Source organism: Dama dama, chromosome 9, assembly GCF_033118175.1.
Source record: "Dama dama isolate Ldn47 chromosome 9, ASM3311817v1, whole genome shotgun sequence".
In the NCBI taxonomy this organism is placed as follows: domain Eukaryota; kingdom Metazoa; phylum Chordata; class Mammalia; order Artiodactyla; family Cervidae; genus Dama; species Dama dama.
In genome coordinates, this window is record NC_083689.1 from 51,243,751 (window position 1) to 51,269,291 (window position 25,541).

Below are 25,541 nucleotides of genomic sequence, written 5' to 3' on the forward strand. Positions count from 1 at the left end.
ACAGGATTCTGTGAGAAGACAAAGTACCTTCGACTTTGGCCCTTTTTGCTTTTCATTCTGAGCCTCCCTTCCCCATCCCTGATTGTTAAAAGGCCCATTTAATTCCATTGGTTTTACTGAAGTGATATTTATACCTCATTGGTTAAACTGTAACCTTTGAAATAAGAGCACTGGGCTTCAAATTTTTCATTTTTCCTTCCTTCTGAGGAAAACATACACAGATTCTATTAATATGCTGCCAGAAACCATGATAGCTTGGCTATCAGAAGGAAAAAACCTCAAGGGCCACCTGGTCTGCCCCTTTTATTCCAGAGGTGGGCAAAGAGAAGTCAAGAAAGGCCACATGATTTGACTTAAGTTGCACATTTTTTTGTTTGTTTTGTTTTGTTTTTTTCATTTATTTTTATTAGTTGGAGGCTAATTACTTTACAATATTGTAGTGGTTTTTGCCACACATTGACATGAATCAGCCAGGGGCTGGTGCACTGGGATGACCCAGAGGGATGGGATGGGGAGGGAGGTGGGAGGGGGGTTCAGGATGGGGAACACATGTAAGTTGCACATTTTAAGAGCAGCAGAGTCCTGTCACAACTAGGTCTCCCCCCAGGGAAAACCACCTCTCCAGGCCAAAGGGCTGGATGGATGAATAGGTCAATATGAGTTAGAAATGCTAAGAGAGGGTTTCCCTGGTGGCTCCGTGGTAAAGAATCTGTCTGCCAATGCAGGAGACATGGGTTGGATCCCTGGTCTGGGAAGATCCCACAGGCCACAGAGCAACTAAGCCCGTGCACCACAATTATTGAGCCTGAGCTCTAGAGACCAGGAGCCACAGCTCCTGAAGCCCATGTGCCTAGAGCCTGTGCTCTGCAACAGGAGAAGCCACTGCAATGGGAAGCCCGCACACCGCAACTAGCCTGCACAGCAACGAAGACCCAACACAGTCAAATATAAATATATAATTTTTTAAAAGAAATGCTAAGAAAAAGCAGCCCCCAACAGCAAAACAAATGAGACAACACAGAAGTCCACCAATAGGGGAATAAGTGGATAAATTAAAGTAAGATACTAAAATCAGTTCACTTTGGTCACTCGGTCATGTCCAACTCTTTGTGACCCTACGGACTGCAGCACACCAGGCTTGCCTATCCATCACCAACTCCCAGAGCTTGCTCAAACTCACATCCATCGAGTTGGTGATGCCATCCCACCATCTCATCCTCTGTTGTCCCCTTCACCTCCTGCCTTCAATCTTTCCCAGCATCAAGTCTTTTCCAGTGAGTCAGTTCTTCACAGTTCATTTCAGTTGCTCAGTCGTGTCCGACTCTTTGTGACCCCATTAACCGCAGTACGCCAGGCCTCCCTGTCCATCACCAATTCCCGGGGCCCACCCAAACCCATATCCATTGAGTCGGTGATGCCATCCAACCATCTCATCCTCTGTCGTCCCCTTCTCCTCCTGCCCTCAATCTTTCCCAGCATCAGGGTCTTTTCCAATGAGTCAGCTCTTCACAACAGGTGGTCAGTGTACTAGAGTTTCAGCTTCAGTCCTTCCAATGAATATTCAGGACTGATATCCTTTAGGATTGACTGCTTTGCTCTCCTTGCAGTCCAAGGGACTCCTCAGAGTCTTCTCCAGCATCACAGTTCAAAAGCAACAATTCTTTGGCACTCAGCTTTCTTTATAGTCCAACTCTCACATCCATACATGACTACTGGAAAAACCATAGCTTTAACTAGACGGACCCTTGTCAGCAAAGTAATATCTCTGCTTTTTAATATGTTGTCTAGGTTGGTCATAGCTTTTCTTCCAAGGAACATGCATCTTTTAATTTCATGGCTGCAGTCACCAAAATCTGCAGTGATTTTGGAGTCCAAGAAAATAAAATCTCTCACTCTTTCCATTGTTTCCCCATCTATTTGCCATGATGTGATGGGATCAGATGTCACGACCTTAGTTTCCTGAATGTTGAGTTTTAAGCCAACTTTTTCACTCTCCTCTTTCACTTTCATCAAGAAGCTCTTTAGTTCTTCACTTTCTGCCATAACGGTGATGTCATCTATGTATCTGAGGTTACTGATATTTCTCCCGGCAATCCTGATTCCAGCTTGTGCTTCATCCAGCCCAGCATTTCACATGATGAACTCTGCATAAATTTAAGTAAGCAGGGTAACAACATACAGCCTTTACATACTCCTTTCCTGATTTGGAACCAGGCTGTTATTTCATGTCCAGTCCTAACTGCTGCTTCTTGACCTGCATACAGATTTCTCAGGAGGCAGGTAAGGTGGTCTGGTATTCCCATCTCTTTAAGAATTTTCCATACTTTGTTGTTTTCCACACAGTCAAAGGCTTTAGTGTAGTCAATAAAGCAGATGTAGATGTTTTTCTAGAACTTTCCCTTGCCTTTTTGATGATCCAATGGATGTTGGCAATTTGATCTCTGGTTCCTCTGACTTTTCTAAATCCAGCTTGAACATGTGGAAGTTCACAGTTCACATACTGTTGAAAACAGGTTTGGAGAATTTTGAGCATTACTTTGCTAGTATGTGAGATGAGTGCAATTGTGTAGTAGTTTGAACATTCTTTGGCATTGCCTTTCTTTGGAATTGGAATGAAAACTGACCTTTTCCAGTCCTGTGGCCACTGCTGAGTTTTCCAAATTTGCTGGCATCTTGAGTGAAGCATTTTCACAGCATCATCTTTTAGGATTTGAAATACTTCAACTGGAATTCCATCAGCTCCACTAGCTTTGTTCATAGTGATGCTTCCTAAGGCCCACTTGACTTTGGATTCCAGGAGGTCTTGTTCTAGATGGGTGATCACACCATTGTGGTTATCTGGGTCATGAAGATCTTTTTTGTATAGTTCTTCTGTGTATTCTTGCCACATCTTCTTAATATCCCCTGCTTCTGTTAGGTCCATACCGTTTCTGTGCTTTATTGTGCCCGTCTGTGCATGAAATGTTCCCTTGGTATCTCTAATTTTCTTGAAGAGATCTCTAGTCTTTCCCATTCTATTGTGTTCCTCTATTTCCTTGCAACGTTCACTTAAAAAGGCTTTCTTATCTCTCCTTGCTATTCTTTGGAACTCTGCATTCAAGTGGGTATATCTTTCCTTTCTCCTTTGCCTTTCACTTCTTTTCTTTTCTCAGCTATTTGTAAGTCCTCCTCAGACAACCATTTTGCCTTTTTGCATTCCTTTTTTTTTGCGGATGGTCTTGATTCCTGCCTCCTGTACAATGTCACGAACCTCCATCCATAGTTCTTCAGGTGCCCTATCAGATCTAATTACTTGAATCTACTTGTCATTTCCACTGTATAATCATAAGGGATTTGATTTAGGCCATACCTAAATGGTCTAGTGGTTTTCCTTACTTTCTTCAATTTAAGTCTGAATTTGGCAATAAGGAGTTCATGATCTGAGCCATAGTCAGTTTTTTGTTTTTCCTGACTGTATAGAGCTTCTCCATCTTCAGCTGCAAAGAATATAATCAATCTGATTTCAATATTGACCATCTGGTGATGTCCATGTATAGAGTCATCTCTTGTGTTGTTGGAAGAGGGTATTTGCTATGACCAGTGCATTCTCTTGGCAAAACTCTGTCAGCCTTTGCCCTTCTTCATTCTGTACTCCAAGGCCAAATTTGCTTGTTACTCCAGGTATCTCTGGTCTTCCTACTTTTGTATTCCAGTCCTGTATAATGAAAAGAACATCTTTTTTGGGTGTTAGCTCTAGAAGGTCTTCTAGGTCTTCTAGGTCTTCATAGAACCATTCAACTTCAGTTCCTTCAGCATTAACTGGTTGGGGCATAGACTTGGATTACTGTGATACAGAATGGTTTGCTTTGGAAACGAACAGAGATCATTCTGTCGTTTTTGAGATTGCACCCAAGAACTGCATTTCGGACTCTTTTGTTGACTATGAGGGTTACTCCATTTCTTCTAAGGGATTCTTGCCCACAGTAGTAGATATAATAGTCATCTGAGTTAAATTCACCCATTCCAGTCCATTTTAGTTCACTGATTCCTAGAATGTCAATGTTCACTCTTATCATCTCCTGTTTGACCACTTCCAATTTACTTTGATTCACAGACCTAACATTCCAGGTTCCTATGCAATATTGGTCTTTACAGCACCAGACTTTACTTCTATCACCAGTTACCTCAACAACTGGGCATTGTTTTTGCTAGTACATTGTTAGTACATTGGAACATCACAATATAAAGACATTAACTACATCAACAAACAGAAACCCTTAAAAACAATTTTCAGTGAAATAAACATGTTAGAGAAGAAAACATACATCTCTGTTGTACAACAAATAACAGTGTTTATAGATATGCACATATGAGATGAAAGCATAAGAATGTGGAGAGAAATGCATATAAATGAAATGGTCACCTTCAGAGAAAAGAAAATGGGAAAGAGGGACCAAGAAGGGGCCCCTGAGCAATTTCAATCTTGCATCTGATGTTTTATTTCCTTAAAATAAGCAAACAGGCAAAGGCAGCCAGAGATGAAAGATAAAACTTTCAACTTGATCTAACTTCAAAGCGGATAGGCTGAGTTACAGCAGGAATGAACCAATATTTGAATTAACATAGTTTGGCTTCTTCTCTGGCAGAACTGACTCAGAAAACTTAAAAATCAATACTCTAAATTTTTAAAAATACTAACTATTGTATTGTTGTAATCAAGAAAGTGAAGAAGAGATTGCCAGAAGTGAAAGGCTGATGTGGCTAGAGTGTGATGCGAATGTCTAGGGCAGAAAGTGGTTATTTTGAGCAAGAGTATCTATTTCTATAAAGGGGAAATAATGGTTCTTAAATTACATGAGAAGGCAAAGGTGAGAGGAAGGAATCAAGCAGACCAAACATGAGGGAACCTGGAAAAAACTATGAAGATGTTTCCCACAAACTAGACCAGCTGCCTCTGAGAATCAAGGGATCAGATAGGATGAAAAGATCCTTAAACCCTGTAGAATTCCCAACGCCCTGTGAATGCAAGTCAGAAACTCCTTTTGGAGTCAGGGTTAAATTCCCCATCAAGAGGAAAGCTACAGAGATTTAAGATTTCTAATGAACCCATCAGGTAAAACTTGAGATTAATCTAGAGGGAAAAAAAATTCTCCTTCTAAAGAAAAAGTTTAGAAATAAGCAACCTTGCCTCCCCCAGGCACCCTTTCAAACTCTGACAAAACACGCTGCTGTGATAGTTCACAGGCCTCTGGTTCCAGAAACACAACCGGAACATGGGAAGGCCTCTATCCTTTCGAGTTTTAGAATTTTTGCCTGAAAACAGTGCAGGGCTTTGGTGAGGATTTGAGCTTGTCAGATCTTGGTATAATAGATTGGAAGTCAAAAGGCAAGGTTTTTCTTCTTTTATTCTATTGAAGTGAACAGCGTGAGTAAAAGGGGCCCCTGCCTTTCGAAGCTTTATTTTTATCTGGAGATCAATTTCTACAAGTTCATATTCTGCTCTGAAAATCACCAGCATCATCTGAGATTTAGTCACAGCCAGGATGCTCTGGAGGAACAATGATCAGTATTCACTCCAGAAGGAAAAACATTATCCTTTAAACCAACACCTGTACACTTTACCTAAAACATTTCCCTACTCCACATTAAAAGAACCAACTTGTCTCAAAAAACCTCCCATGATAAATCCCCTTCAGCCATTTTCCCTAAAATGGTTTGTCTCATCAAGTAGAAATTCCTACCCAAATAAGTCAGTGGGTTCTTTCCTGAGTAGACCACGGTTATAGGATGGAAGCTTGACTCATCTGCATTCCAACACTTGAGAACATCTTCAGGTAACCAGAATTTTATATTAAAGTGATGCATTGGTTATACACATAAATTACCTTCTCAATCCCCCAATACCACCACCACCAGCACAACAACCTTTTATTTGGCAAAAGCATTATAAATAAGCTCCAATTTTCTTTTTTATAAAGGGCTGGTCTAGAAGTTCTGCAACTTCTTGTTAGAAATCACTTCTTATTCATTTCATCCCCTCCCTCCCTTTTATTTTTGTACCACAATATTGTGGTCCAACTTACTTTTTCTTTCTTTCCCCTCCAGGCCCTTTGGATAACCTTCCCCATTAGCCACATGACTCCACAGGAAAAAAGCATCTTTGTGACAGCACCTTCAGCGTCACACTCAAGGGGATGCCGATCAGCTAAGACTGGGGGTGCCCTGATCCATGGTCCACAGACACTGAATGAGGCCAAGCAGTAGTAAAAACTGTCACCCCAACTAAAATAGACTTACGTGACTTACGTAAACACTTGAGATTGACATTGTATGGGTTTCTCAGTTTTCCAGACCACCTCTTTTCACTTTCATACCCCCACCAGCCCACTTATTCCTGCTTCCCACCTTGCCCCATCAACCCACTACAGACACACTCTGTGCCAGCATAAGAGCTTGGACGGATGACTAATGACTTGTAATTCTGAGTGTCCCAAGAGAGACCTTCTTTAGTGTGGTCCCTAAACATCAGCGCTTGTAACTGTTGAACGAATGAATGAACATGGAGAGCCTGAACCTTTTCAGCCCCGATGATGAGGACATGGGGTGCGATGCTGCAATGACTTGCCTGGTGTAAGACAATGAAAAAGATCCATTACTGACTAAAACAACACTCATGGAACACTTACTATCTGCCAGACACATTAACTCATTCAGTCCTCTCAATGCTCTTATTGTTGCCATTTCCAGATGGGAAAGTCTTAGGATCAGAGAGGTTAAGCAACTTGCCTAGAATCACACAGCTAACAACTGGCAGAGTCAAGTTCTGAACTTGGAGGATCTGACTGAAAACCCCAGGACCCCAGACTGCACTTACCGAAGTGTATGCCATGGAATAGACTACTTTTGCTGGATACATGATAGATGTGGGGTGAAAAAAATAAAAGCAAAAACATGTGGTCAAAGGCAAATTTAGCAAATGTTAAGATAAATGGGCTTCTTTGCTAAAAGACTTCTCAGAGCTTTTAAATTGCTAACAAGCACTGCAACTCTCCAAGAGACGAACAGAGCATATGTGTGTCCCCAACGGATTGGCGCAGGGACTGTTTTCGTGGGGAAGCCATCTTGCTGAACCAGATGTCACTTTCAGAAGCATAAACCGCACGTCTGCTCCACACCCACTGTGTGCATGCAGGTTTGCTGGGGGCCAGTGGAGGGAACGTGCCAAAAGGCAACAGTGGCAGAGGCCACCCCGAACTCTGGAATCGCCCCAGAGCCCTCCAGGCTCGGCCAGCCTCCTGCAGAGGTCCACCCAAGGGCCTCCACTCCTCCTGCCCACAGAAGACAGGAGGCCATTTGCCTCTGCCAGCTGCCCCCACCCACCTCCCAGCAGGACCTCTATCTTTGTGGACTTCACAAGGGAAATTTCTCACCTGAATTAATAATGGTTGCCTTCAATTCTGAACTCCTGTCTGGCCCTTCTGTGAGGAGATTTGGCATTAAGTCGTTAACAATCAAAAAAGGATAGACTACTTTACCCAAATCTCAGAAAGAATTCTCAGAAAAGCCTGAAGGTGATGGCTATTATACTCCCCTGACAGAAGCATTACTGATTCCCTTAAAGATAGCATGCGGAAGACGTAGTCAGTCTTGCAGAAGTCCTCCAGGCAAGGCGCTTTTCTTCTAGCTACCTTGGAGTTATTATATGGTAAGTGCCTGCTCTATGAAGCCCTGTTGTTCAAAGTTCAGTAAATATCCATCAGCAGGGAGAGCAATTACAGGGAGATTAACTATTTCTTGAGCATTATCTGTGTCCTCACTATTCACATCAATACTTGAGATGGGAGCTACAGGGTCTCTCCGAGGTCAACCTACAGAGTCGAATGGTTAAGTCTGGCCACCTATGACCAAAGTCTAGGGATCTGAGACAATGGAGAAGTTACCTAGAGTCCTGTGTGAGGGGCATCATTTAGAGGTGGGTCTTAGGTTCCAAATCACTGCTGTTGAGCCACTCAGCTACACACAGTCTCTAAAACAGTGGTCCTCAACACTTTTGGCACCAAGGAGAGGTTTCCTGGAAGACAATTTTTCCACGGACCAGGGAGGGGGATGGTTTGGGGGTGATTCAAAGGCATCAAGAGCAAACTTAAGGAGCTGGTGAAGAACAGGGGAGCCTGGCATGCTACAGTTCATGGGGTTGCAGAGTTGGACACAACTGAACGACTGAACAGCAACAGCCACAAGCACATTACGTTTATTGCACACTTCATTTCTAATCTATTGCTGCCACTTACCTGACAGGAGGTACTGGACCATGGCCCGGAGACTGGGGACCCCTGCTCTAAAGTACAGCGCTCATGCTATTACTCCTCTGCTCCAAAGCTTTCTATGGCTCCCCACTGCCAAGAAAACAAAGTCTGAAATCATCAGGGAGGGCAGGGAGAGCATCAGTATGAAATGTCCTTTACAACCTGCCTTGAGTCTACCCATCTGGCTATACCCTACTAGAATCTCCTATGCACGGTCTTCCTTCCTCTTTTCTCTGCCTGCATTTCAAGCCCAACCCACACCCATCTCCACCGTGAAGGCTCTTCTACCTCCATCCCATAGCATCCTTGTCATCAGGCCCTCTAAAATGCCTTCCAGCAATTCCATTCCCATGAACCGGAAGTCCTCCCAACCACAAAACTGCCTGAACCACGTTGGAGTCTCTTTCAGTGCAGGAGGGAAAAGACTTTTCTCTGCAGCTGATGATCTCCACTGGAGTTCGGCAGTCCTCCTATTTTCTAGAAGATGAAGTGTTCGACCCCTTCCATGCCTACGGTTTATATTTTGCCAGCCCGTGTTAGCACTGATATAGTGACCTCCCATTTTTATTGAGCGGTGCCCAGTGTAATTGATGACATCTGCTGGGGCTGATACTTTAAGTGAATGCTATTCTCAGTCCTGCCACCGCCCACCGCCCATCCCACCCCACCCCACCCCAGCTCAGGATCAAAATAGCCAATAGCAGCTACACCTGAGCTACAAAGTGGGGCTTCTCAGCAAAGGTCCTCAATTATACCCAGAAAGTCATGAGGTTTTCTGTGAGGATTTATCTCAGCAGACCCAGTTTTCAAACCTGCAGAGCTGGAAAAAGTGGGAGCAAGGGCAGGAAGATGCTGCACAGAGCAGCCAACGTTCTTTAGAGAGAAAAATCCCTGTCTGGGCTTTTTGATTAAGCAGATTTAAATAGTATGTTCAAAGGAAGCTATCACTTGTATCATATATGTAGACATATCATTTACATAAATCAGGTGACAAGTATATGTAAATATGTGTATAACCTATCCCAATGTGTACTAGTAAAATTAAAATGCCTTTTCCTTCCTTGGTAAAGTTTTACTATCTGTTTCCAGGCCTTGAGGGAGAGTAAATCTGATATTTATTAACATTTGATCCTTAGAGAACTAGAACCTAAGTCTTTTTCTGGCTGGAAAGCATCAGTTCCCGGTCTCCATCACTTGTGTAGCTCCATAAGCAAAATCCTAGTATGAGTATTTGCTGAAAGGCTCATTTACCAGGTCTACACAGGGAACAGGTTGCTCAATATCTGAGTGTTCTTCCAACATGAAAGTGTAGCCTTTTAAGAAATTTTGACCATTTTTGATGGAAAACATCTAAATTACAAATACCTTCTGACACTTTATTGTGATGATTCAGTCACTATAAAAGTTGTCAATTCTCCAAAGACTTCAAGAAGGCCAAGAGGAATGTACGGGCTACAGTACATAGATTCACAAACGTTTAGACATGACTGAGTGATGAACACACATACACAAGAGGAATGTGATGCTCATCACTGATGATTATCAGAGAAATGCAAATCAAAAGCACAATGAGGTACCGCCTCACACCAGTCAGAATGGCCATCATCAAAAGTCTATGACCAGCAGATGCTGGAGAGGGTGTGGAGAAAAGGGAACTCTCCTACACTGTTGTCAGGAATGTAAAAATGTAAACTGGTACAGCCACTATGGAGAGCAGTATGGAATTCCCTCAAAAAACTAAAAACAGAGCTGTCCTACGATTCAGCAATCTCACTTCTGGGCATAAATCTGGAAAAAAAATGAAACTCATTTAAAAATATACATGCACCCCAATGTTCATAGCAGCACTATTTACAATAGTGAAGACATGGAAACAACCTCAGTGTCCATAGATAGACGAATGAAGAAGATAGGTAAGCATACACAGTGGAATACTACTCAGCCATAAAAAAGAAGGAAATAACACCATCTGCAGCAACATGGATGGACCTAGAGATTATCATACTGAAAAGACAAGATTATACGATACCACTTATATTTGGATCTAAAAAATAATACAAATGAATGTATTTACAAAACAGAAACAGACTCACAGTTATGGAAAACAGACATGATTACCAAAGGGGAAAGGATGGAGGACAGATAAATTAGGAATATGGCATTAACAGATACAAGTCTCTGTATGTAAAACAGATAAACAACAAGGATTTACTGTACAGCACAGGGGACTATATTCAAACCTTAAAACAACCTATAACGGAAAAAAAAAAAAAAACAGAAAAAATATTCATATTTAAGTATAATTTAACCACTTTGCTGTATAGCTGAAACTAACACAATACTGTAAGTCAAATATACGTCAATTAAAAATTTTTGCTTAATTTTTTAAACTGTTGAAGTGCGAGGCCCTTGAAGTCCACTGAGATGGTGCAGCCCAGACAGGGCCTCCAAAGAAAGCCTTCCCTGGCGCCTGTCCACAACACACATGTGCATGTCCACTAAATCTCCCACCTATAGACTCACCTGCACACACCTGCATCACAGCCTTTAACATATCCCACTGCAATTGTTGACTGAGCTATCTCCCCACTCCTTACTCTGAGCTCCTCCTGGAGTGGAGGGGGTGACCATAAATTTTCTGTATTATCCCCAAGACCTGGCTTTGTGCTTGCGCACACACTGCTAGGTCAATGAACATTTGAGAATGAATGAATGCATGCATGTATGTATGAACGAACAAAGTGTTGCACTACTTGAGGGCATAATACACTAAATGTCTCTGTGGACATTTTAATGCCAATTTTGCTTACAAGACAACTAGAGTCCAGATGGAGTGACCTATTAAAGTGACAAAGGAGAGGGCAGAAAAGGGCACCTTCTATCGTGTTACACATCAATGCCTTCCTTGACGTCTTTGTGTCAAGTTGACCACTGTGATCACATCAAACACTCAAGCTACAGAAATGAAGCTGATTCTCAGAAGTGTGAATCTTTGAGACCTGGTAGGTAACATGTTCCCTCTGAGTTGCAGCATTAATTGCATATATGTACTTAACACCATTTCAGCAGCAAGGTCTGTGCTGAGGGCAGCCACAAATGGAACAATAGGAACAGGGATGTGACTCACAGCAGGCCTTCGTTGCATCTTAAATAACTCCCAGGAGCACAGAGGTGGTGATTTATAATGGCCCTCAGGAGCCTGGCTTTGTGCTTGTAGGGTGAGTGGAAAGAGCCCTCTGAAGGCTAAAACCCAAGCGGTCAGTGAACTGCCTGTGAAACAAGCTTCTATTTAGAAACCATGAAGAAGTTATTTAAACAAATGAAATATCAATGCCCTTGAAAGCCTCCTGGGATTGGCCTATTTCTAGACAAGAAAGTTTCATTTTTGTGGCTCATGTAAATTGGACAACGTCTCTAGGCACAGTCAGTTCCATGAATGAAATCACTGGATTCAGCCCAACAATCCACCAGGTTAGTCTGATAAGCATTTTACTCTTTTGTTTCTTTGTGTGTTTGTTTTCTAACAAAACCAGTCAATGATTATAGTGGTCAATTCAATAAAAACACCATTTAAATCTTAGACAATCTCAGACAAATAACCAACTTGATAAAATAATTTCTATCACCCCAATCTATTTAGTCCCCCAAAGTTGGTAAAATAAGACAGCTAGCTGGCCTTTGTGGGAAGAGGAAGTCAGCAGGCAAAGAAGGAAAAATGAGATGGCATTTTTCCATGAAATACACAGCAAGAAATAGTGCATCCTTTACCTTGGTCAAAAGGCTTGTTGGGATTCCAGTTTCTGAAATAATCATCCTATATAAGGAAAAAAAATAGAAAACAAAGTCAGGCTTCAGGAAGTTTCTCACATAACTGCATAAAAACCTGCCTTTCCCCCCTCCACCTCCCAAAACACAAAGGAAAATGCTAAGGGTTCAGAAATTTTTCTAAGGCATTCACAGGTAATCAAAGGTATCAACTGACTTTTCAAATTCTTGTCTTTCAAATTGTATGGATTATACACTATGAAGAGTTAATACATTTCAGCCTAGTATGGAAACAGCACTGCTCTTCCTGGTTTGACAGATAAACCGAGACACCTTCTAAGTGCAAGATGTATTTGCTATCAATTATGCCGCAGGTGATGCCTAGCTGTTCTCACTTGGGATTAAGCCTCTGTGTTTGTAACCACTGATAATTCAACTGTCAACATTTCTCCTACATGGAGACATGTAACTTTGGTGCACAGTTCCAGTTTTCTAGCACTTCTCGAAACTAAAAACAGAGGGTCATTCAAATGTGAGAATTAACCACTGGCATATATTCACCTTAATACCATTTGTTCTGGTTGTGTAAAGATAAAAAAGCAAAGGCTGGCCAATCTGGTTGATTCATAACCGTGTCTTTCTTGCATGTAGCTTGCCTCAATTTATGCTCCAAGGCTAGACAGTTGATCACGTTGAAATTGCAAGAGTCTAGGTCACTCACAGCTCCATCATCCTGTTAACCTCTTTCTCACTTCTAATAACCCTTCCCCTCCAAACCTTCACTATCCACAGTTTCTCTTCTCTGTCAGCCCTCACCCACTCCACTGCAAATGAGCACACTCCCTCTGTCAGCTCAACTCCACTGTCTGCAGCATGCAGGGGCCCTGCCCGTGGACAACATCCCCACACCATTTTTAGGGCATGTGCCCCCATGCAGTTAATTTCCTCCTGAGTATACTCAAACAATTTGTGGGACGTGTTTTTGGCTGGCACTCTGCATGCTGCAGTTCCAGAAAGCTGTCCAAAATGAGGCCTGGATTTCTCTTCTAGAAAAGTTCATTTACACCAAAGTACACAATTAGTTTCAACTATGGTCCATGCTCTCTCCTGCGACCATTTATCTCCCACACCATCTCCTTTGAATTTTATTGGTCTCTGTGTCATTCAATTACCTGGCTTTATTAGATCCTTGTTGAGTTCACCTAAGCCCTTAAATAGATTTTAGGAAACTGGATTTAGAGTAAAATCAGAACATTGCTTCTTGGGTGGTGATTCCATTTTCCAGGGCATGAATAAACATGAACAGGTTCCTCTGGATCCTGGGGATTTGGCATTAAATCAAGTTTAACTCCAAGGAATTGGTCCAATTTGCTCTGGCTTTAATTTTATGTCATATCTGGCCTTCTCAACCCAGCTGGTTAGGAAATCTCTGAGGTCTACACCATGAAATAGCACTGAGAAAGTTTAAAAGAATCCCCCTGTCACATCTCTCTCCATTTATTATTTTAAATACAATCCTCATCTTTTGAATTATGTGGTTTGAAACTCGGCAGCCAGAGTTAATGGTTCTAAGTTGAGGGCTGGATGATCAGTGGGAAATTTACTGCCTGATTTCTCAGGTTGGATGGCCAATCTACTCTTAGCAAGTGGACATAAGCAAGTGACTCAGACATTCTGCTGTTGACAAGGGCAAGGGAAGAGATAACCTAAGACAGACTCATCCTCACTACTGGAGAAAAAATAACAAAATCTCCATCCTTCCAGCTGTGGTCCATAAGTGCCCTCTGATAAGGATGGCATCACCTAATCACAGTCTGAAATCACATGAACTATTTTCTACTTGAACATGCTGCTTTAATACATGGAAGTCCTTGGAAGCTTAGGCTGTGAGTCCGACAGGGAAGGACTGGAGCCAAAGACAAGCTCCTCTGCTTTAACTTCACATGTCACATTCTCTTTGATGTCCAAGTAAGGTCTGAGCCAGTCTCAGAAACTGAATATTCCCTAACGATTTCAACATACGTTATAACTTGGATGGAATGTGAAACATTCTACTGGACCTTGTCACTTTTCCAAGCTAACTATAATTGCCATTTTTACATGTTTCTTGGGGAAAGTCAGAGATTTCAAGATGAAACTTCTACAAGTGGCTATCTGCATGAGAATATTTAAAACTCATCACAGATGTAATAATACTGCCTAATTGCTGCCCAAATGTGAAAGTACACCTTGAGTCAAAACTCATTATGCAGAATGAGTCTCTCTAACAGCCTCTCGCCCAGCAAGGCCAAGTGGGAAAGGAGAACGACTCCCTGCATCTGATTGCTTTCACCCTGCCTTAGGAAAGCAGATGGCCAAAGCAGACCCCAATGACCAGAAGTGCCGACAACCTTGGGTGTGACCCCTTTGGCTCCAGCTGAGAGACAGGCACCAGAGCCCACCTGGGGGATGGTCAATGAGCACAAGGGAGGGGAGTCCCTAGCAGGCATGGCCGTAGGGAGGTCCAGACACAAAGGCCAGAGCTCATGGATCAGCCTTCCACTCTGTACCAGCCAGGTCTGCAGACATGACCCATCCAAGCCCTGGGGCTGTGCTGATCCATCCACTCTTCTGCTAGGGGAACGCTGGTGAAAGAACATCTAAATCCACATGGAAAAGTTGAAAAGAATGCCCTTCTAGGGCATCACCTCATTCCGGAGCCTCACCCAACAGTCAGTATGCCCAAGAGACAAAGGACAGCTGGATGGTCATTTCTCCAGGGCCCAAGACCAGGGGCACCAGCCTAGCTTTTCCTTTATCTTATTTTCTATCTGAATTTTGTAAATGTAACATATATTTTAGGTTATCCTTAAACAGACCCAGGACTTGCTGTGTTGTTGACAACACTTAGCACCTGTTTTCTCACAGTAACAAATCCCAACATGGGAAGCAGTGTGACAGCCCCAACATCACCCCAGTACTGCCCTGTAATCAAATGCATTCCTGCTGCGTGGCCCCCAGAGTTTGGTTTGCAGAGAAGAAAAGTCTAGGGCCTCAGGAATCCTTGCCACTGACCTTCCTTCTGACCCAATAAAGACGTGACCTGTTAAAACTCAGACTGTGGTGGAAGGCATGGTGGATGGATTCAATCGCACTTGCCAGGAAAGCCATATCCATTTGAGTTGGCCTCTTAACTGGTAATTTTATCATCTAGTGATAAAGCCTTTAAAAATGACTTGGAAGGATCTCAGCATCAGTTAATTTTTAAAACAGGCCATCTAAATAGAAAGATGCATACCTGGATACAGTCATTTATTAAATTCAATAACTCCTAACAGTGCATTCTACAGGCTGAAGAGTGAAGGATGGAAGTATTACCATGTGTATTTTATGGGCTACCCTGCACAGGATAATTAAGTCAGACCTCTGCTGGACAGGGAAGAGAAAAGACTCCTTCTAAATTCTCACCATATGAGGAAGACCTGATTCCATTACATGATACCACTTCAAAAATGAAAATCACCCAAATCTTTAGGGACTGTTACAACCCAGAAGATCCTGTAAAGATTTAAATTTAAAGAGTCTCAAATTTGAGCCTGCTGACTCATGTCCAAAATCATGAAACATTGCAGGGGAGCATACAGTCATAGTAAAAGGAAAAAAAAAAAAAAACATCAAAAGTTGGCGTACAGATCACAGCAAAAAAGTGACAAATGATAGCATCTAAAAAAATGAAGATAGGGGTGGTGCTGATGGTGGAGGAAAAGTCATGGGCCCCAATTATTTTTTACTCCACAGCTGATCGACAGAGATAAAATCATATTCATTTTATTAACATTTGATATCCCACAAACATAATAAACTGTATCCTAAGAAATTATTGGCACCCAGTAGCTGGTACAAAGGAATTCAACTCTAGGTTTTCAACTACTTTAGAGATACCCTGTTTTGATAAGCATTCATGGAAAATGAAATCTCTTAAAAATATATATATATATATAAAACATATATTTTATATTATCATATATAATAGATATTAATTCCCAGGTGGCACAAGTAGTAAAGAGCTCTGGTGCCAATGCAGGAGATGTAAAAGATGCTGGTTCAATCCCTGGATTGAGCAGATCCCCTGGAGGAGGAAATGGCAACCCACTCTAGTATTCCTGCCTGGAGAATCCCATGGACAGAGGAGTCTGGCATGATACAGTCTATAGGGTCTCAGAGAGTCAGACACAAATGAAGCGACTTAGCACATTCAAGGATATAATACATATCAGTATATGTTAATAACATATATATATATACATATACCAAAGAACATTCTGCTGTATAATGCATCTTCCAAGAAAACGTTTAAGCCTCCCTACCAGGAAATGATGCAAAAATATTCTGCCATAATTTTAGTGATTAAGTCTCTTTATCATGGACATCATAACCGATTGGAAAGTCTCTCATTTTAGCCAATTGTGATTGGGAAACTGAATTTTTCTTCTACAGTCTCACCGCCCCCAAATGTCTGATGCAATTTAGTTCAGATATTCCCCAGGGGTTTGCCTTTCCAGAGGTGCTTATGTCAGCTCCAAAGAATGTTAAAGCAATTCTGAGGAAGAGAGTGGCACAATCAAATGGAAACCACTTCTGCAATCCGACTTCTTTACTCCCACTTACAAAGATGATGATGGCATGTACGATATACTTTACAGCTTTAGCTACCACAGATCAAATACACTCAGCTCTCATGGGACAGATCATTTCTCTTTTATACATATTTTAGCTAAGTTGTTTGAACACTGTAGTTTCATCTGAAAATTACCTGAGATAATACAAATTACCAGCCTAGAAAATAAGTGGGTGCCTCATTTGTCTCGGCCAGGAGTGAGCCATGGAGACATGTACACATGTACAGAGGAAAGGAAGGCCAAGTGAGAGCAGGCAGCCTCTCTGAGGTCATCTGAAGACCTCCTATAGATAAAAACAAAAGAGAAAAGCACTGCCATGCAGGGCAAAATGGACTACAGTCAGGTTTATAGATCCTAGAGGGAGGTTAATCCCACTTTATCGAACCCCAAACTTTTACAAAGACATCAGTTAAGGGGCTATAGGCAAACTGCTCTCCAAAGAATTCAGTGCGAAAAAGTATCTTTTTACACTACTTGACTGGGGAGAATAAGAAGGAGGGCTGGCTGGCAGGTGGGGAAAGTGTCTCTGAAATGATCATAGAAATCACTGGAAATGTGAGACTTCCAGATGACATGGAATTGAAAGTGTTAGTCACTCACTCATGTCCAACTCTATGACCCTGTGGACTGTAGCCTGCCAGGCTCCTTTGTCTGTGGAATGGAATTCTCCAGGCAAGAATACTGGAGTGGGTAGCCATTCTCTTCTCTAGGGGATCTTCCTGACCTAGGGATCAAGTCCAGGTCTCCCGCGTTGCAGGCAGATTCTTTACCATCTGAGCCACCAGGGAAGCCCCAAATGACATTGTATAAGTGAAACTTGCCTGTAATTTAATATGTGTGCAGTAGAAATCCCTACTCGTGACACTACTGGGAAATACAAAACATTCCACCTATTGAGAAAGAAGTTGGCTTCTCATACAACCCCTCACCTCTAAGCTATTTCGGGTAACATCTCTGGGTAAGCACTGTGCTGTCAGTCTTGTCTCCATCAGGCCTGTCCTTCCCACCCAGGTGAAGAACCCCAATAGGAATCCTCTGCAAGAAGCATTCAACCACCCAGCCCAGCTGGGGCAGTGACTCGAGGCCCCCTGCCCCGCCACTCCACAGATCCCACTCACGAGAACCCTGTATCCTAGGGGCTGGGAGCTGGACCACTAACACATCTTCATGGGCACAGATCACACCCACACACCTGGGCCAGGCTAATTCTGAGCAGGTTTGGATCTTACCTGCACATTCCCCCGGGGCAACACTCAACAGTACATAGTAAGTCCTGGCTCTACTGGAGTCAACTGCAGTAAGCTGTTTCAGCTTTAACATCTCAGTATTCCTGTGAAATGCGCATAACTGTTCCTGATGTGCACAGAAGGACAGGTGGGTGTGTGTTTACACAGACACTCTAAATCACTTGCTTCCTGAATAGAGTAATTCTTTGATAAATTGGTCTGACATTTGGTATAAAGTCCTGCAGGCCTCAGACAAAGTGACTTAGAAAATAACAATGTCAGTTGCTCTGCTCTTTCAATAAATAACCCACCAGTAAAACACGGATAATAACTGACAATCATACTTGTACTGTAACTAATGAGAAAAGATAAAGCAGCAAATGGACTGTTTATATGCATTTGATAAATTATGTCCCCTGGATATACCCATGAAAAATAAATGTGTGTGGTGCTGGTTCACTGAACTAAAACAACTATTTACCACTGAGATTTAGGATTGAGAGTGATATTTACATTTTATTTGGCAACTATTTTGATGCTATGTCTAATACACAGTGGAAAAGTCAAAAACCTACCTCAACTTCCTGAGTACGAAAGCATTATGAATGAGGAAAAAAAATAAAAGAATCACATCAAACAATAGGAAGGAATATAAACATTTTCGATAATTGCATCAAATTTTCAAATTATAACATTAGAAAGGTCACAGGCAGACATTTTCCTTTAAGTTACCAACCATCACTCCCTTTTAAAGGTCCCCTCCCTCGTTCACTAAGTTCATGAAAGGAAGGTCAGGTTCTTGGTGGGATAAGTGAAATGTGGGAAAATCTGAGGGCTCTCTGGTGATCTGTGTCATTACTGTAGAACAGCTAGCAAAATCGTGATTAAGTCCAAGTATACAGGCATAATTATTATCTTTGAGAATTTTAAATGACTAATTTGCTGTGACACTGGTCCAAAGGGTGAAATTCAATAAAAGTCCTGAGATGACATCAGAGAACAAGAATAAAAGACCTTCTACATTTCTGCAAAGAAATTATTTCACCTTGCAGCTCCAAAATAGCTTCAAGGGGTCTAAAACCTGAGAAGGACATGGGTTTATGGTCCTGGGATGTAAAATGAATAGCACTGTCATGGCACCTCCAGGTGATTAAGGGATTACAACCACGACAAAGAAACCCCCCTTCCTCATGGCTACCTGCTTGTCCTTGTCTGTCCATCCAAGCTGGGTTCTGGAGGAGTGACTGCTGATTGCAGCTTTTCTCAAAGAGAAAAACTGAGTCTGAGATCTGTTCCAGAAAGGGTGCCCTACACCTGACTTTCTCTTCTGGGAATACAACAGATCTATGATGCTGCATTTGTACTCTGACCAAGACAAGGGGTGTCTTCCCAGACTCAAAGCCACCCATTCCCTTGACCTCAATAGCAAAATGATCAAAACACCTGAGCTAGCCAGGAGTGGGCTTCTGAATGTCCAAACAGGAGAGCAGCAGGAGGACTACGGATTCAAAGGCAGTAGAAACACTATGAACAGGACAGGCTGTGAAGCAGACACAAGATCCAGCCTCGAACACTCACCCACCAGCTGACCTGGTACAAGCCCCTCAGCTTCTGAGTTGTAGCCCCCTGATCCACAAAACAAGACCGCTGCACCTACCTTGGAGGATGGGTCACAACGATTCGCAATAATGTGGCAGTGACTGGGATGTTATCAGACACACAGAATGACTCAATAAATTAAAATGTACACTTTTGTGTCCATCTCCAGAGGTTTATAATATTGAGATGTCTCAAAAACATTGAGAGAAACAGGCTTATAGAAATAATGATATGCTTAAAATTTCAGTTATGTGGCTCTTGTGCATTTGAATCATACCAAGTAGGCCCAAATGAAGGGAGACCAATTGCCCTTGGGAACAATAATTATGAAATATTTTCAATGCATGCAATTTTATTAGTCTTATGGATGAACAGTGGCTTAGGAAAAAAAATGCAATGAAATGTGAAAACATGAGTTGCAGGCACGTCTCTGTTTAAAGGTCAGGCTCCCATTCTCTAAGATTTAGTGACCCTGTCTGTTAAAAAAAAAAAAAAAAAAAAAGGGTAATACTTACACCACAGAGCTGTCTGTGCAACCAGTGAACCAGTGAGAGATGTTCTGAACCACTGTTATCAATTACACATCATCTAATTCTAAGTGAATTTAAGTTTCAGTTATGACTCACTATATTCTCTTAAGTGGACTAGGCCCTGCTATGAACAGGTAAAATTTCTGCATGATCATTAATTTACATGTAGCAAACAGTCAGAGAAACCCAGAGAAGGGTCATTTCATTGAAACACCAAGTAAGGCCCTTGCCATCTTGGAGCATATAAACCTCTCCTTAACAGAAAATACAAATCGTGCTGGCCCAAGGCCCAGCCCTGTCTCAGCAGCACGAACTCCAAATTAATCAGGTCCCACCATCTTTCTGAGAATGCCACTCCAGCCACCTCTCCGAGGCCGGCAGGCCTCAATCAACATCCAGATGCTGCCTTCCAGGGCATAAAACACTGGGTATGAACTGTCACCTACACAGCCTCCGCCTCAGCTGGGCTCCCCAGCTTCTCCTGAGGTCACCACCACATGCCCAGGCAGCCTCCTCTCCCTACACGCTGCTCAGACTACCCTCTCTGCTGCTCCTATGAGGATTCTCTGAAGGGACATCAGCCCTCACCTCACCAAATACTCCAATTGCTCCCCACAGCCCCCCGGCCAAGACCAAGCTCACGAGCAGCTCCCAGGACCCTGCGAGGCACAGCCCCTGCTGAGTCCTCCAGTCCCCCTGCGGCCACACCCCTGCCACACGCTTCACACTAGCCCCACATGAGCTACTTCTCGGGGCTGCAGCAGCCAAGCTCCAAAATTCTATACACGCTGCATCCTCTGTGCCTGAAACCCCCTTCTTCTCCCTTCTCTGACTAACATTCACTGCTCTATCAACTCCCAGTTTAGATTAGACGATGGTCCTCATGGGCCACCTCCCTGTTCCCAGTCCCTCCACGCCAGAGATGTGTCTGCTGTGTGGTCTACAGCCCCTGGGCAGCCCCTAGCAGAGCCCTGGTGTCACCGCTCTGCCGCAGCTGACCGCTCTCCTGCCACTCGACCACACGCCTGCCAGTCCCCAGGGCCGGGGCGGGGTGTCTTCCCCCCCACACCTAGGCCAGCATGGCGCCTGTTCTGTTCAAGGTGCTCAGTGAGCACCACCTATGAGAAAGACTCACTCAGCCTCTGTGGCTTCTTTTATGTCAACTGCAGATCCCCAGTTAATTCCCCTTTGATTCAGAACACAGGCTCTGTGTCCTGGAAGTTTCTGAGGATGGTGAAATGGGCAACTCCTTTAGTGTGACTTCAACTGTGGCAGTAACAGGAACCTGGCACCAGCAGAGATGATGGCAGAGGGCCTGGGAGGGGGCAACCAAGGATGGCTGGCGGACCTCTGCCCGACAGCCTCGCTCCATGTCTGCTAACGCCCTTGAGCCACCCCGAGGCACAAATGAACTTCATGACTTGGCTCACCACTGCTGGAAGATATCTGATGCAAGATTCAGAATCTGAGACAAGCTGAAGTTGAAATCCAATCAAAAAATCAAAGTAATAGTAAGGTTTAACATTAATCATCTAAGAATAGCCGCAGCTACCAGTTTCTGAGCGCTCAACGTGGGCCAGGCACTGTGCCAAGCCAACTGCGTTTCAGCTCACTGAATTCATGCAGTAGCATGTGAGGGAGGCACAGTCAGCACCCTGATGATCTACCTGGGAAAACTGGAGCTCAGAGCACTCACACTACTGTAAATTTACACAGCTAGTGAGAAGCCGGAGGATTTGAGCTCAATTTTGCCCAACTCTGAAGATTTTTTTCAAACTGGACAAATAAATAACAATAACAATACTTACATTAGGGGCTTCCCGGGTGACTCAGACAGTAAATAATCTTCCTGCAAAGCAGGAGACCCTGTTTGGATCCCTGGTTAGGAAGTTCCCCTGGAGAAGGAAATGGCAATCCACTCCAGTAACACTATTTACATTAGTACGTCACATTGGGAGACTCCAGCGTGGCTGCGGAACAGAAGAACTGAGAATGTGATCTAGGTTTGGGACTTAGACCTGGCCCCCAGTCAAGGGGGGACACCCCATGAGAGGATAGAGAGATGGGTGAGGCAAGAATGAGCAGAGATAGTTGGTTGGGGTCTCCTTGCTGGTCCGGGGAGGTGGAGTGGGTGGGAGATGCTGAACTGTTCCTAGATTAATGAGATTCCAAACAAACAGACAGATCCTGGTTCTCTCCACTGAGCACTGTGCAGTGGTCAGGGTCACTGAGTGAGTTGCTCCTAGGGACGCCAGGGGACTTCTCTGACTGCCAGCATGGCAGAGCTCTGCACACTGTATTAAATGCATTGAGTGAACAGAGGACCAGTGAGGAAGGTGAAGACTGGAGAACCTGGGAGAAAACACAGGGCTCGCTCCCTATTGGAGATGGAACCTGATGGTTGCAGGAGATGTCAAGGGATTTGACACACAGGCCAAAGGCCTCCCAAGAGGCTCTCTCTACCACTGCACTAACCCTTCATGCATCTGAGCCTCAGCTTTCCCATCTATGAAAGGGGAAATGTAAACACCTTCCCTACGGGGTCTTTGTGCAACTGGACAGCAAGTCCATTTGTCCTGTGCCTGGCTCTGGGAAAGTAGCCAGGACGCCCAGATGTCCTGACCCCTCCCTACCCCACGTGGTGCCCCAGACTTCAGAACCATGGCCAGCAGCCCTGGTGACAGCAGCCTCAGGAGCAAGCCCCACTGAGGAGCACTTTGTGGGCTCTGGACCAGGCACTGTCATCATACCTGTCTGCCACCACACTCTCTGGGGCTCGCTTCAAAGTGGAGCATCCAACCTGACATCAAGGCACTACACAGAAGACCTGGTGGCTCTGGCACCGGCCATCTCTCTGGGAAGCCACGGCCACAGACTTCGCATGAAATTTTCATTAGCTGCACAGCAAGACCTGCCGCAGTTTCTCCCAGCCCTGCCATTCAGGCTCTCCTCTTGGAAAGAGCATCTGGGAAAGTTAGCAATAAAAGCTCCCTCACTGTGTCCCTGAGAGCATCCTAGCAGTAGCCCTGCCTGCCCTCCTCCACATCCCGAGGCTCTGGCCCTTGGACCACATACACAGCAGATGCTCCCACCAATGCCCCAGAAACAAATCTGGTCAGGGTCTTTAGTGCACTTCAAAGCAATGATGTCACCATCAGAATCTGAGAGAGTTCCTTTGAAATCTGAAACTTCTGAAGTGATGTTCCCCCTATGGTAAGAGCAAACAAGCCTGCCAAATAGACCCACATTCCCAAGGCACAATTTCCCTCTGTGATCATTGGCAAAGCTTCCACAGAGAATGCGAGCAGTGTTCCCTGTCCCAGGTACAGCCACTGCTATGACTGGGGCTCACCACAAGGGTAGAACAATCTTCCCACACTGACTGAAGACCCTCCATGGGACCCATACTCCCAAAGGCTGTTGGGTTCAATCAATCCTGAACCATGGACTAATAATCCTGGAGATGGGCTCATTTTCCTCTCACCTAACAAACATTTCTACAACTCTGTGATGGATGGAAGCCAGTCTCTCACCCTCAGCACTGCCAAACAGAGGCCTGGTAGACTCAGGTGACTTAGAGAAAGAAGCCCAAAGCACTTTAGCCAGGCTCCATGCTTGAGAACTTGCTCATCTGACCACTTGGACAGGTAGATGATGTACTTACATCATGTGAAAAGTCAGCATCCAGAGATAAGATAACCATCCTTATACCAAGGTCAATGTGTTTGAGTCTTGTGATAGCTGTTCAGTCCCAACTCTTGGGGATCTGCGTACTCCACAAACATCTAACCATCCTGATGCATTGCGGGGTGGGAGGCGGGGGGGGAGGTGGTTTCCATAATCTGCCTGGGGCACCCAGAGAGACAAAGCAAGGCTGAAGCTGCAAGGAAGCTGGGGCCAGAGGCTCGAGGACCTTGGTGCCTGATGAGACGTCCACACCTAATCTCCAGGCACCGAGGAACTACTGAGGGCAAACTTGGAGGTGGCTCCCATCACAGCAGAGCTTTCTGAAGGTGCTGGGCTGACTAAGTGTGGGACAGGTTAGAAAGAGTCAATGAAACCAAGGACACCAATGAAGAAGTTCATTCCATGTGCACAATTATCTCTTATGGAACATTTGCTGCATGTCTGCCTTTGCGCTAAGAAACAGGCAGGAGTAATACTCGGCCCTTACTCTCAGAAGCCCATGGTCTGGCCAGTGTAGAGGGAGCCAGAAATGTCAGCAGATGGAGGGTAATATTACCTGGCAATGTGGTCATTATAAAAAGAAAATAGCTACAGAACACAGAGGAGGAAGCCACCACTCATTCCAGGGAACTAGGGCTGACTCTACTGAGGCAGTGGGACTTGCACTGGGTCCAGAGGGACAAGGAGTCTTCTAGGCAAGGAACATGCAGTGGGTGGGATGAGGAGTCAACAAGTGCCATGAGCAGGACTCTGCTGCAACAGCCCTCAACCCGGGCAACAGCAGAGTAAGCCTGAGCCCAGGGGCAGTCACAGAGAGTGGACAACAGGATGTCTGCTTTGCTCAGGGTCTCCAAGGCCCCCGTGGCCACACCATCCAGTCTGCCATTTGCTCTGGGACCGGAAAGCCTGGAGCTGCCATAACTGATTACTGGCATCACTATTATCAGTCCACTCCAGCTGGAAGGCTGAGCAATGACATTATGTCTGGAGGGGCCACACTCACCCACAGCATGCCGCCCCAGGGATGAGAGCCAGCTCACATCCTGGCCCTTCCAACCAGCCAGTGTTTCCATGCTGCCTGTCAAGAACATATGTAAGTCATATGGGCCACAAGTGGAACCAACTAGTCTGTATGCCCAACCCTCTTTCTGTCCTACAGAGACACATGGCCAGTTTGTTCAACCTTCCTTTATTAAACAAGCATCTCTTTCTCTGGAGGTGAGATCCCTGAGAACAAAGGCTCTGGGAACCAAGACCCTAGAGGTCCCCCCTCCCACTCCCCATCAATGGTTACAATGAAGGGCCTCATTTAATGGTAACAATTAAGGGCCTCTCACACACTAGCAAAGTAATGCTCAAAATTCTCCAAGCCAGGCTTCAACAGTATGTGAACTATGAACTTCCAGATGTTCAAGCTGGATTTAGAAAAGGCAGAGGAACTAGAGATCAAATTGCCAAAATCTGCTGGATCATTGAAAAAGAGAGTTCCAGAAAAACATCTATTTTTGCTTTATATAACTACGCCAAAGCCTTTGACTGTGTGGACCACAATAAACTATGGAAAATTCTTAAAGAAATGGAAAAATCAGACCACCTGACCTGCCTCCTGAGAAATCTGTATGCAGGTCAAGAAGCAACAGTTAGAACTGGACACAGAACAACAGACTGGTTCCAAATCGAGAAAGGAGTACTACGTCAAGGCTGTATATTGTCACCCTGCTTATTTAACTTATATGCAGACTACATCATAAGAAATGCCTGGCTAGATAAAGCACAAGCTGGGAGAAATAT

The 25,541-nt window shown here is 44.0% G+C and overlaps 1 protein-coding gene across 2 annotated transcripts in view; it reads right to left on the bottom strand.

The window, feature by feature from the left end:
• Positions 1-25,541, bottom strand: part of SPOCK1 (SPARC (osteonectin), cwcv and kazal like domains proteoglycan 1) — a 566,336-nt gene that overhangs the window by 312,292 nt on the left and 228,503 nt on the right. For both annotated transcript variants that reach the window (XM_061151354.1, XM_061151353.1), the window contains exon 3: positions 12,054-12,099. In XM_061151354.1, coding sequence (XP_061007337.1) covers positions 12,054-12,099 — 46 coding nt within the window. The remainder of the gene's footprint in view (positions 1-12,053; positions 12,100-25,541) is intronic.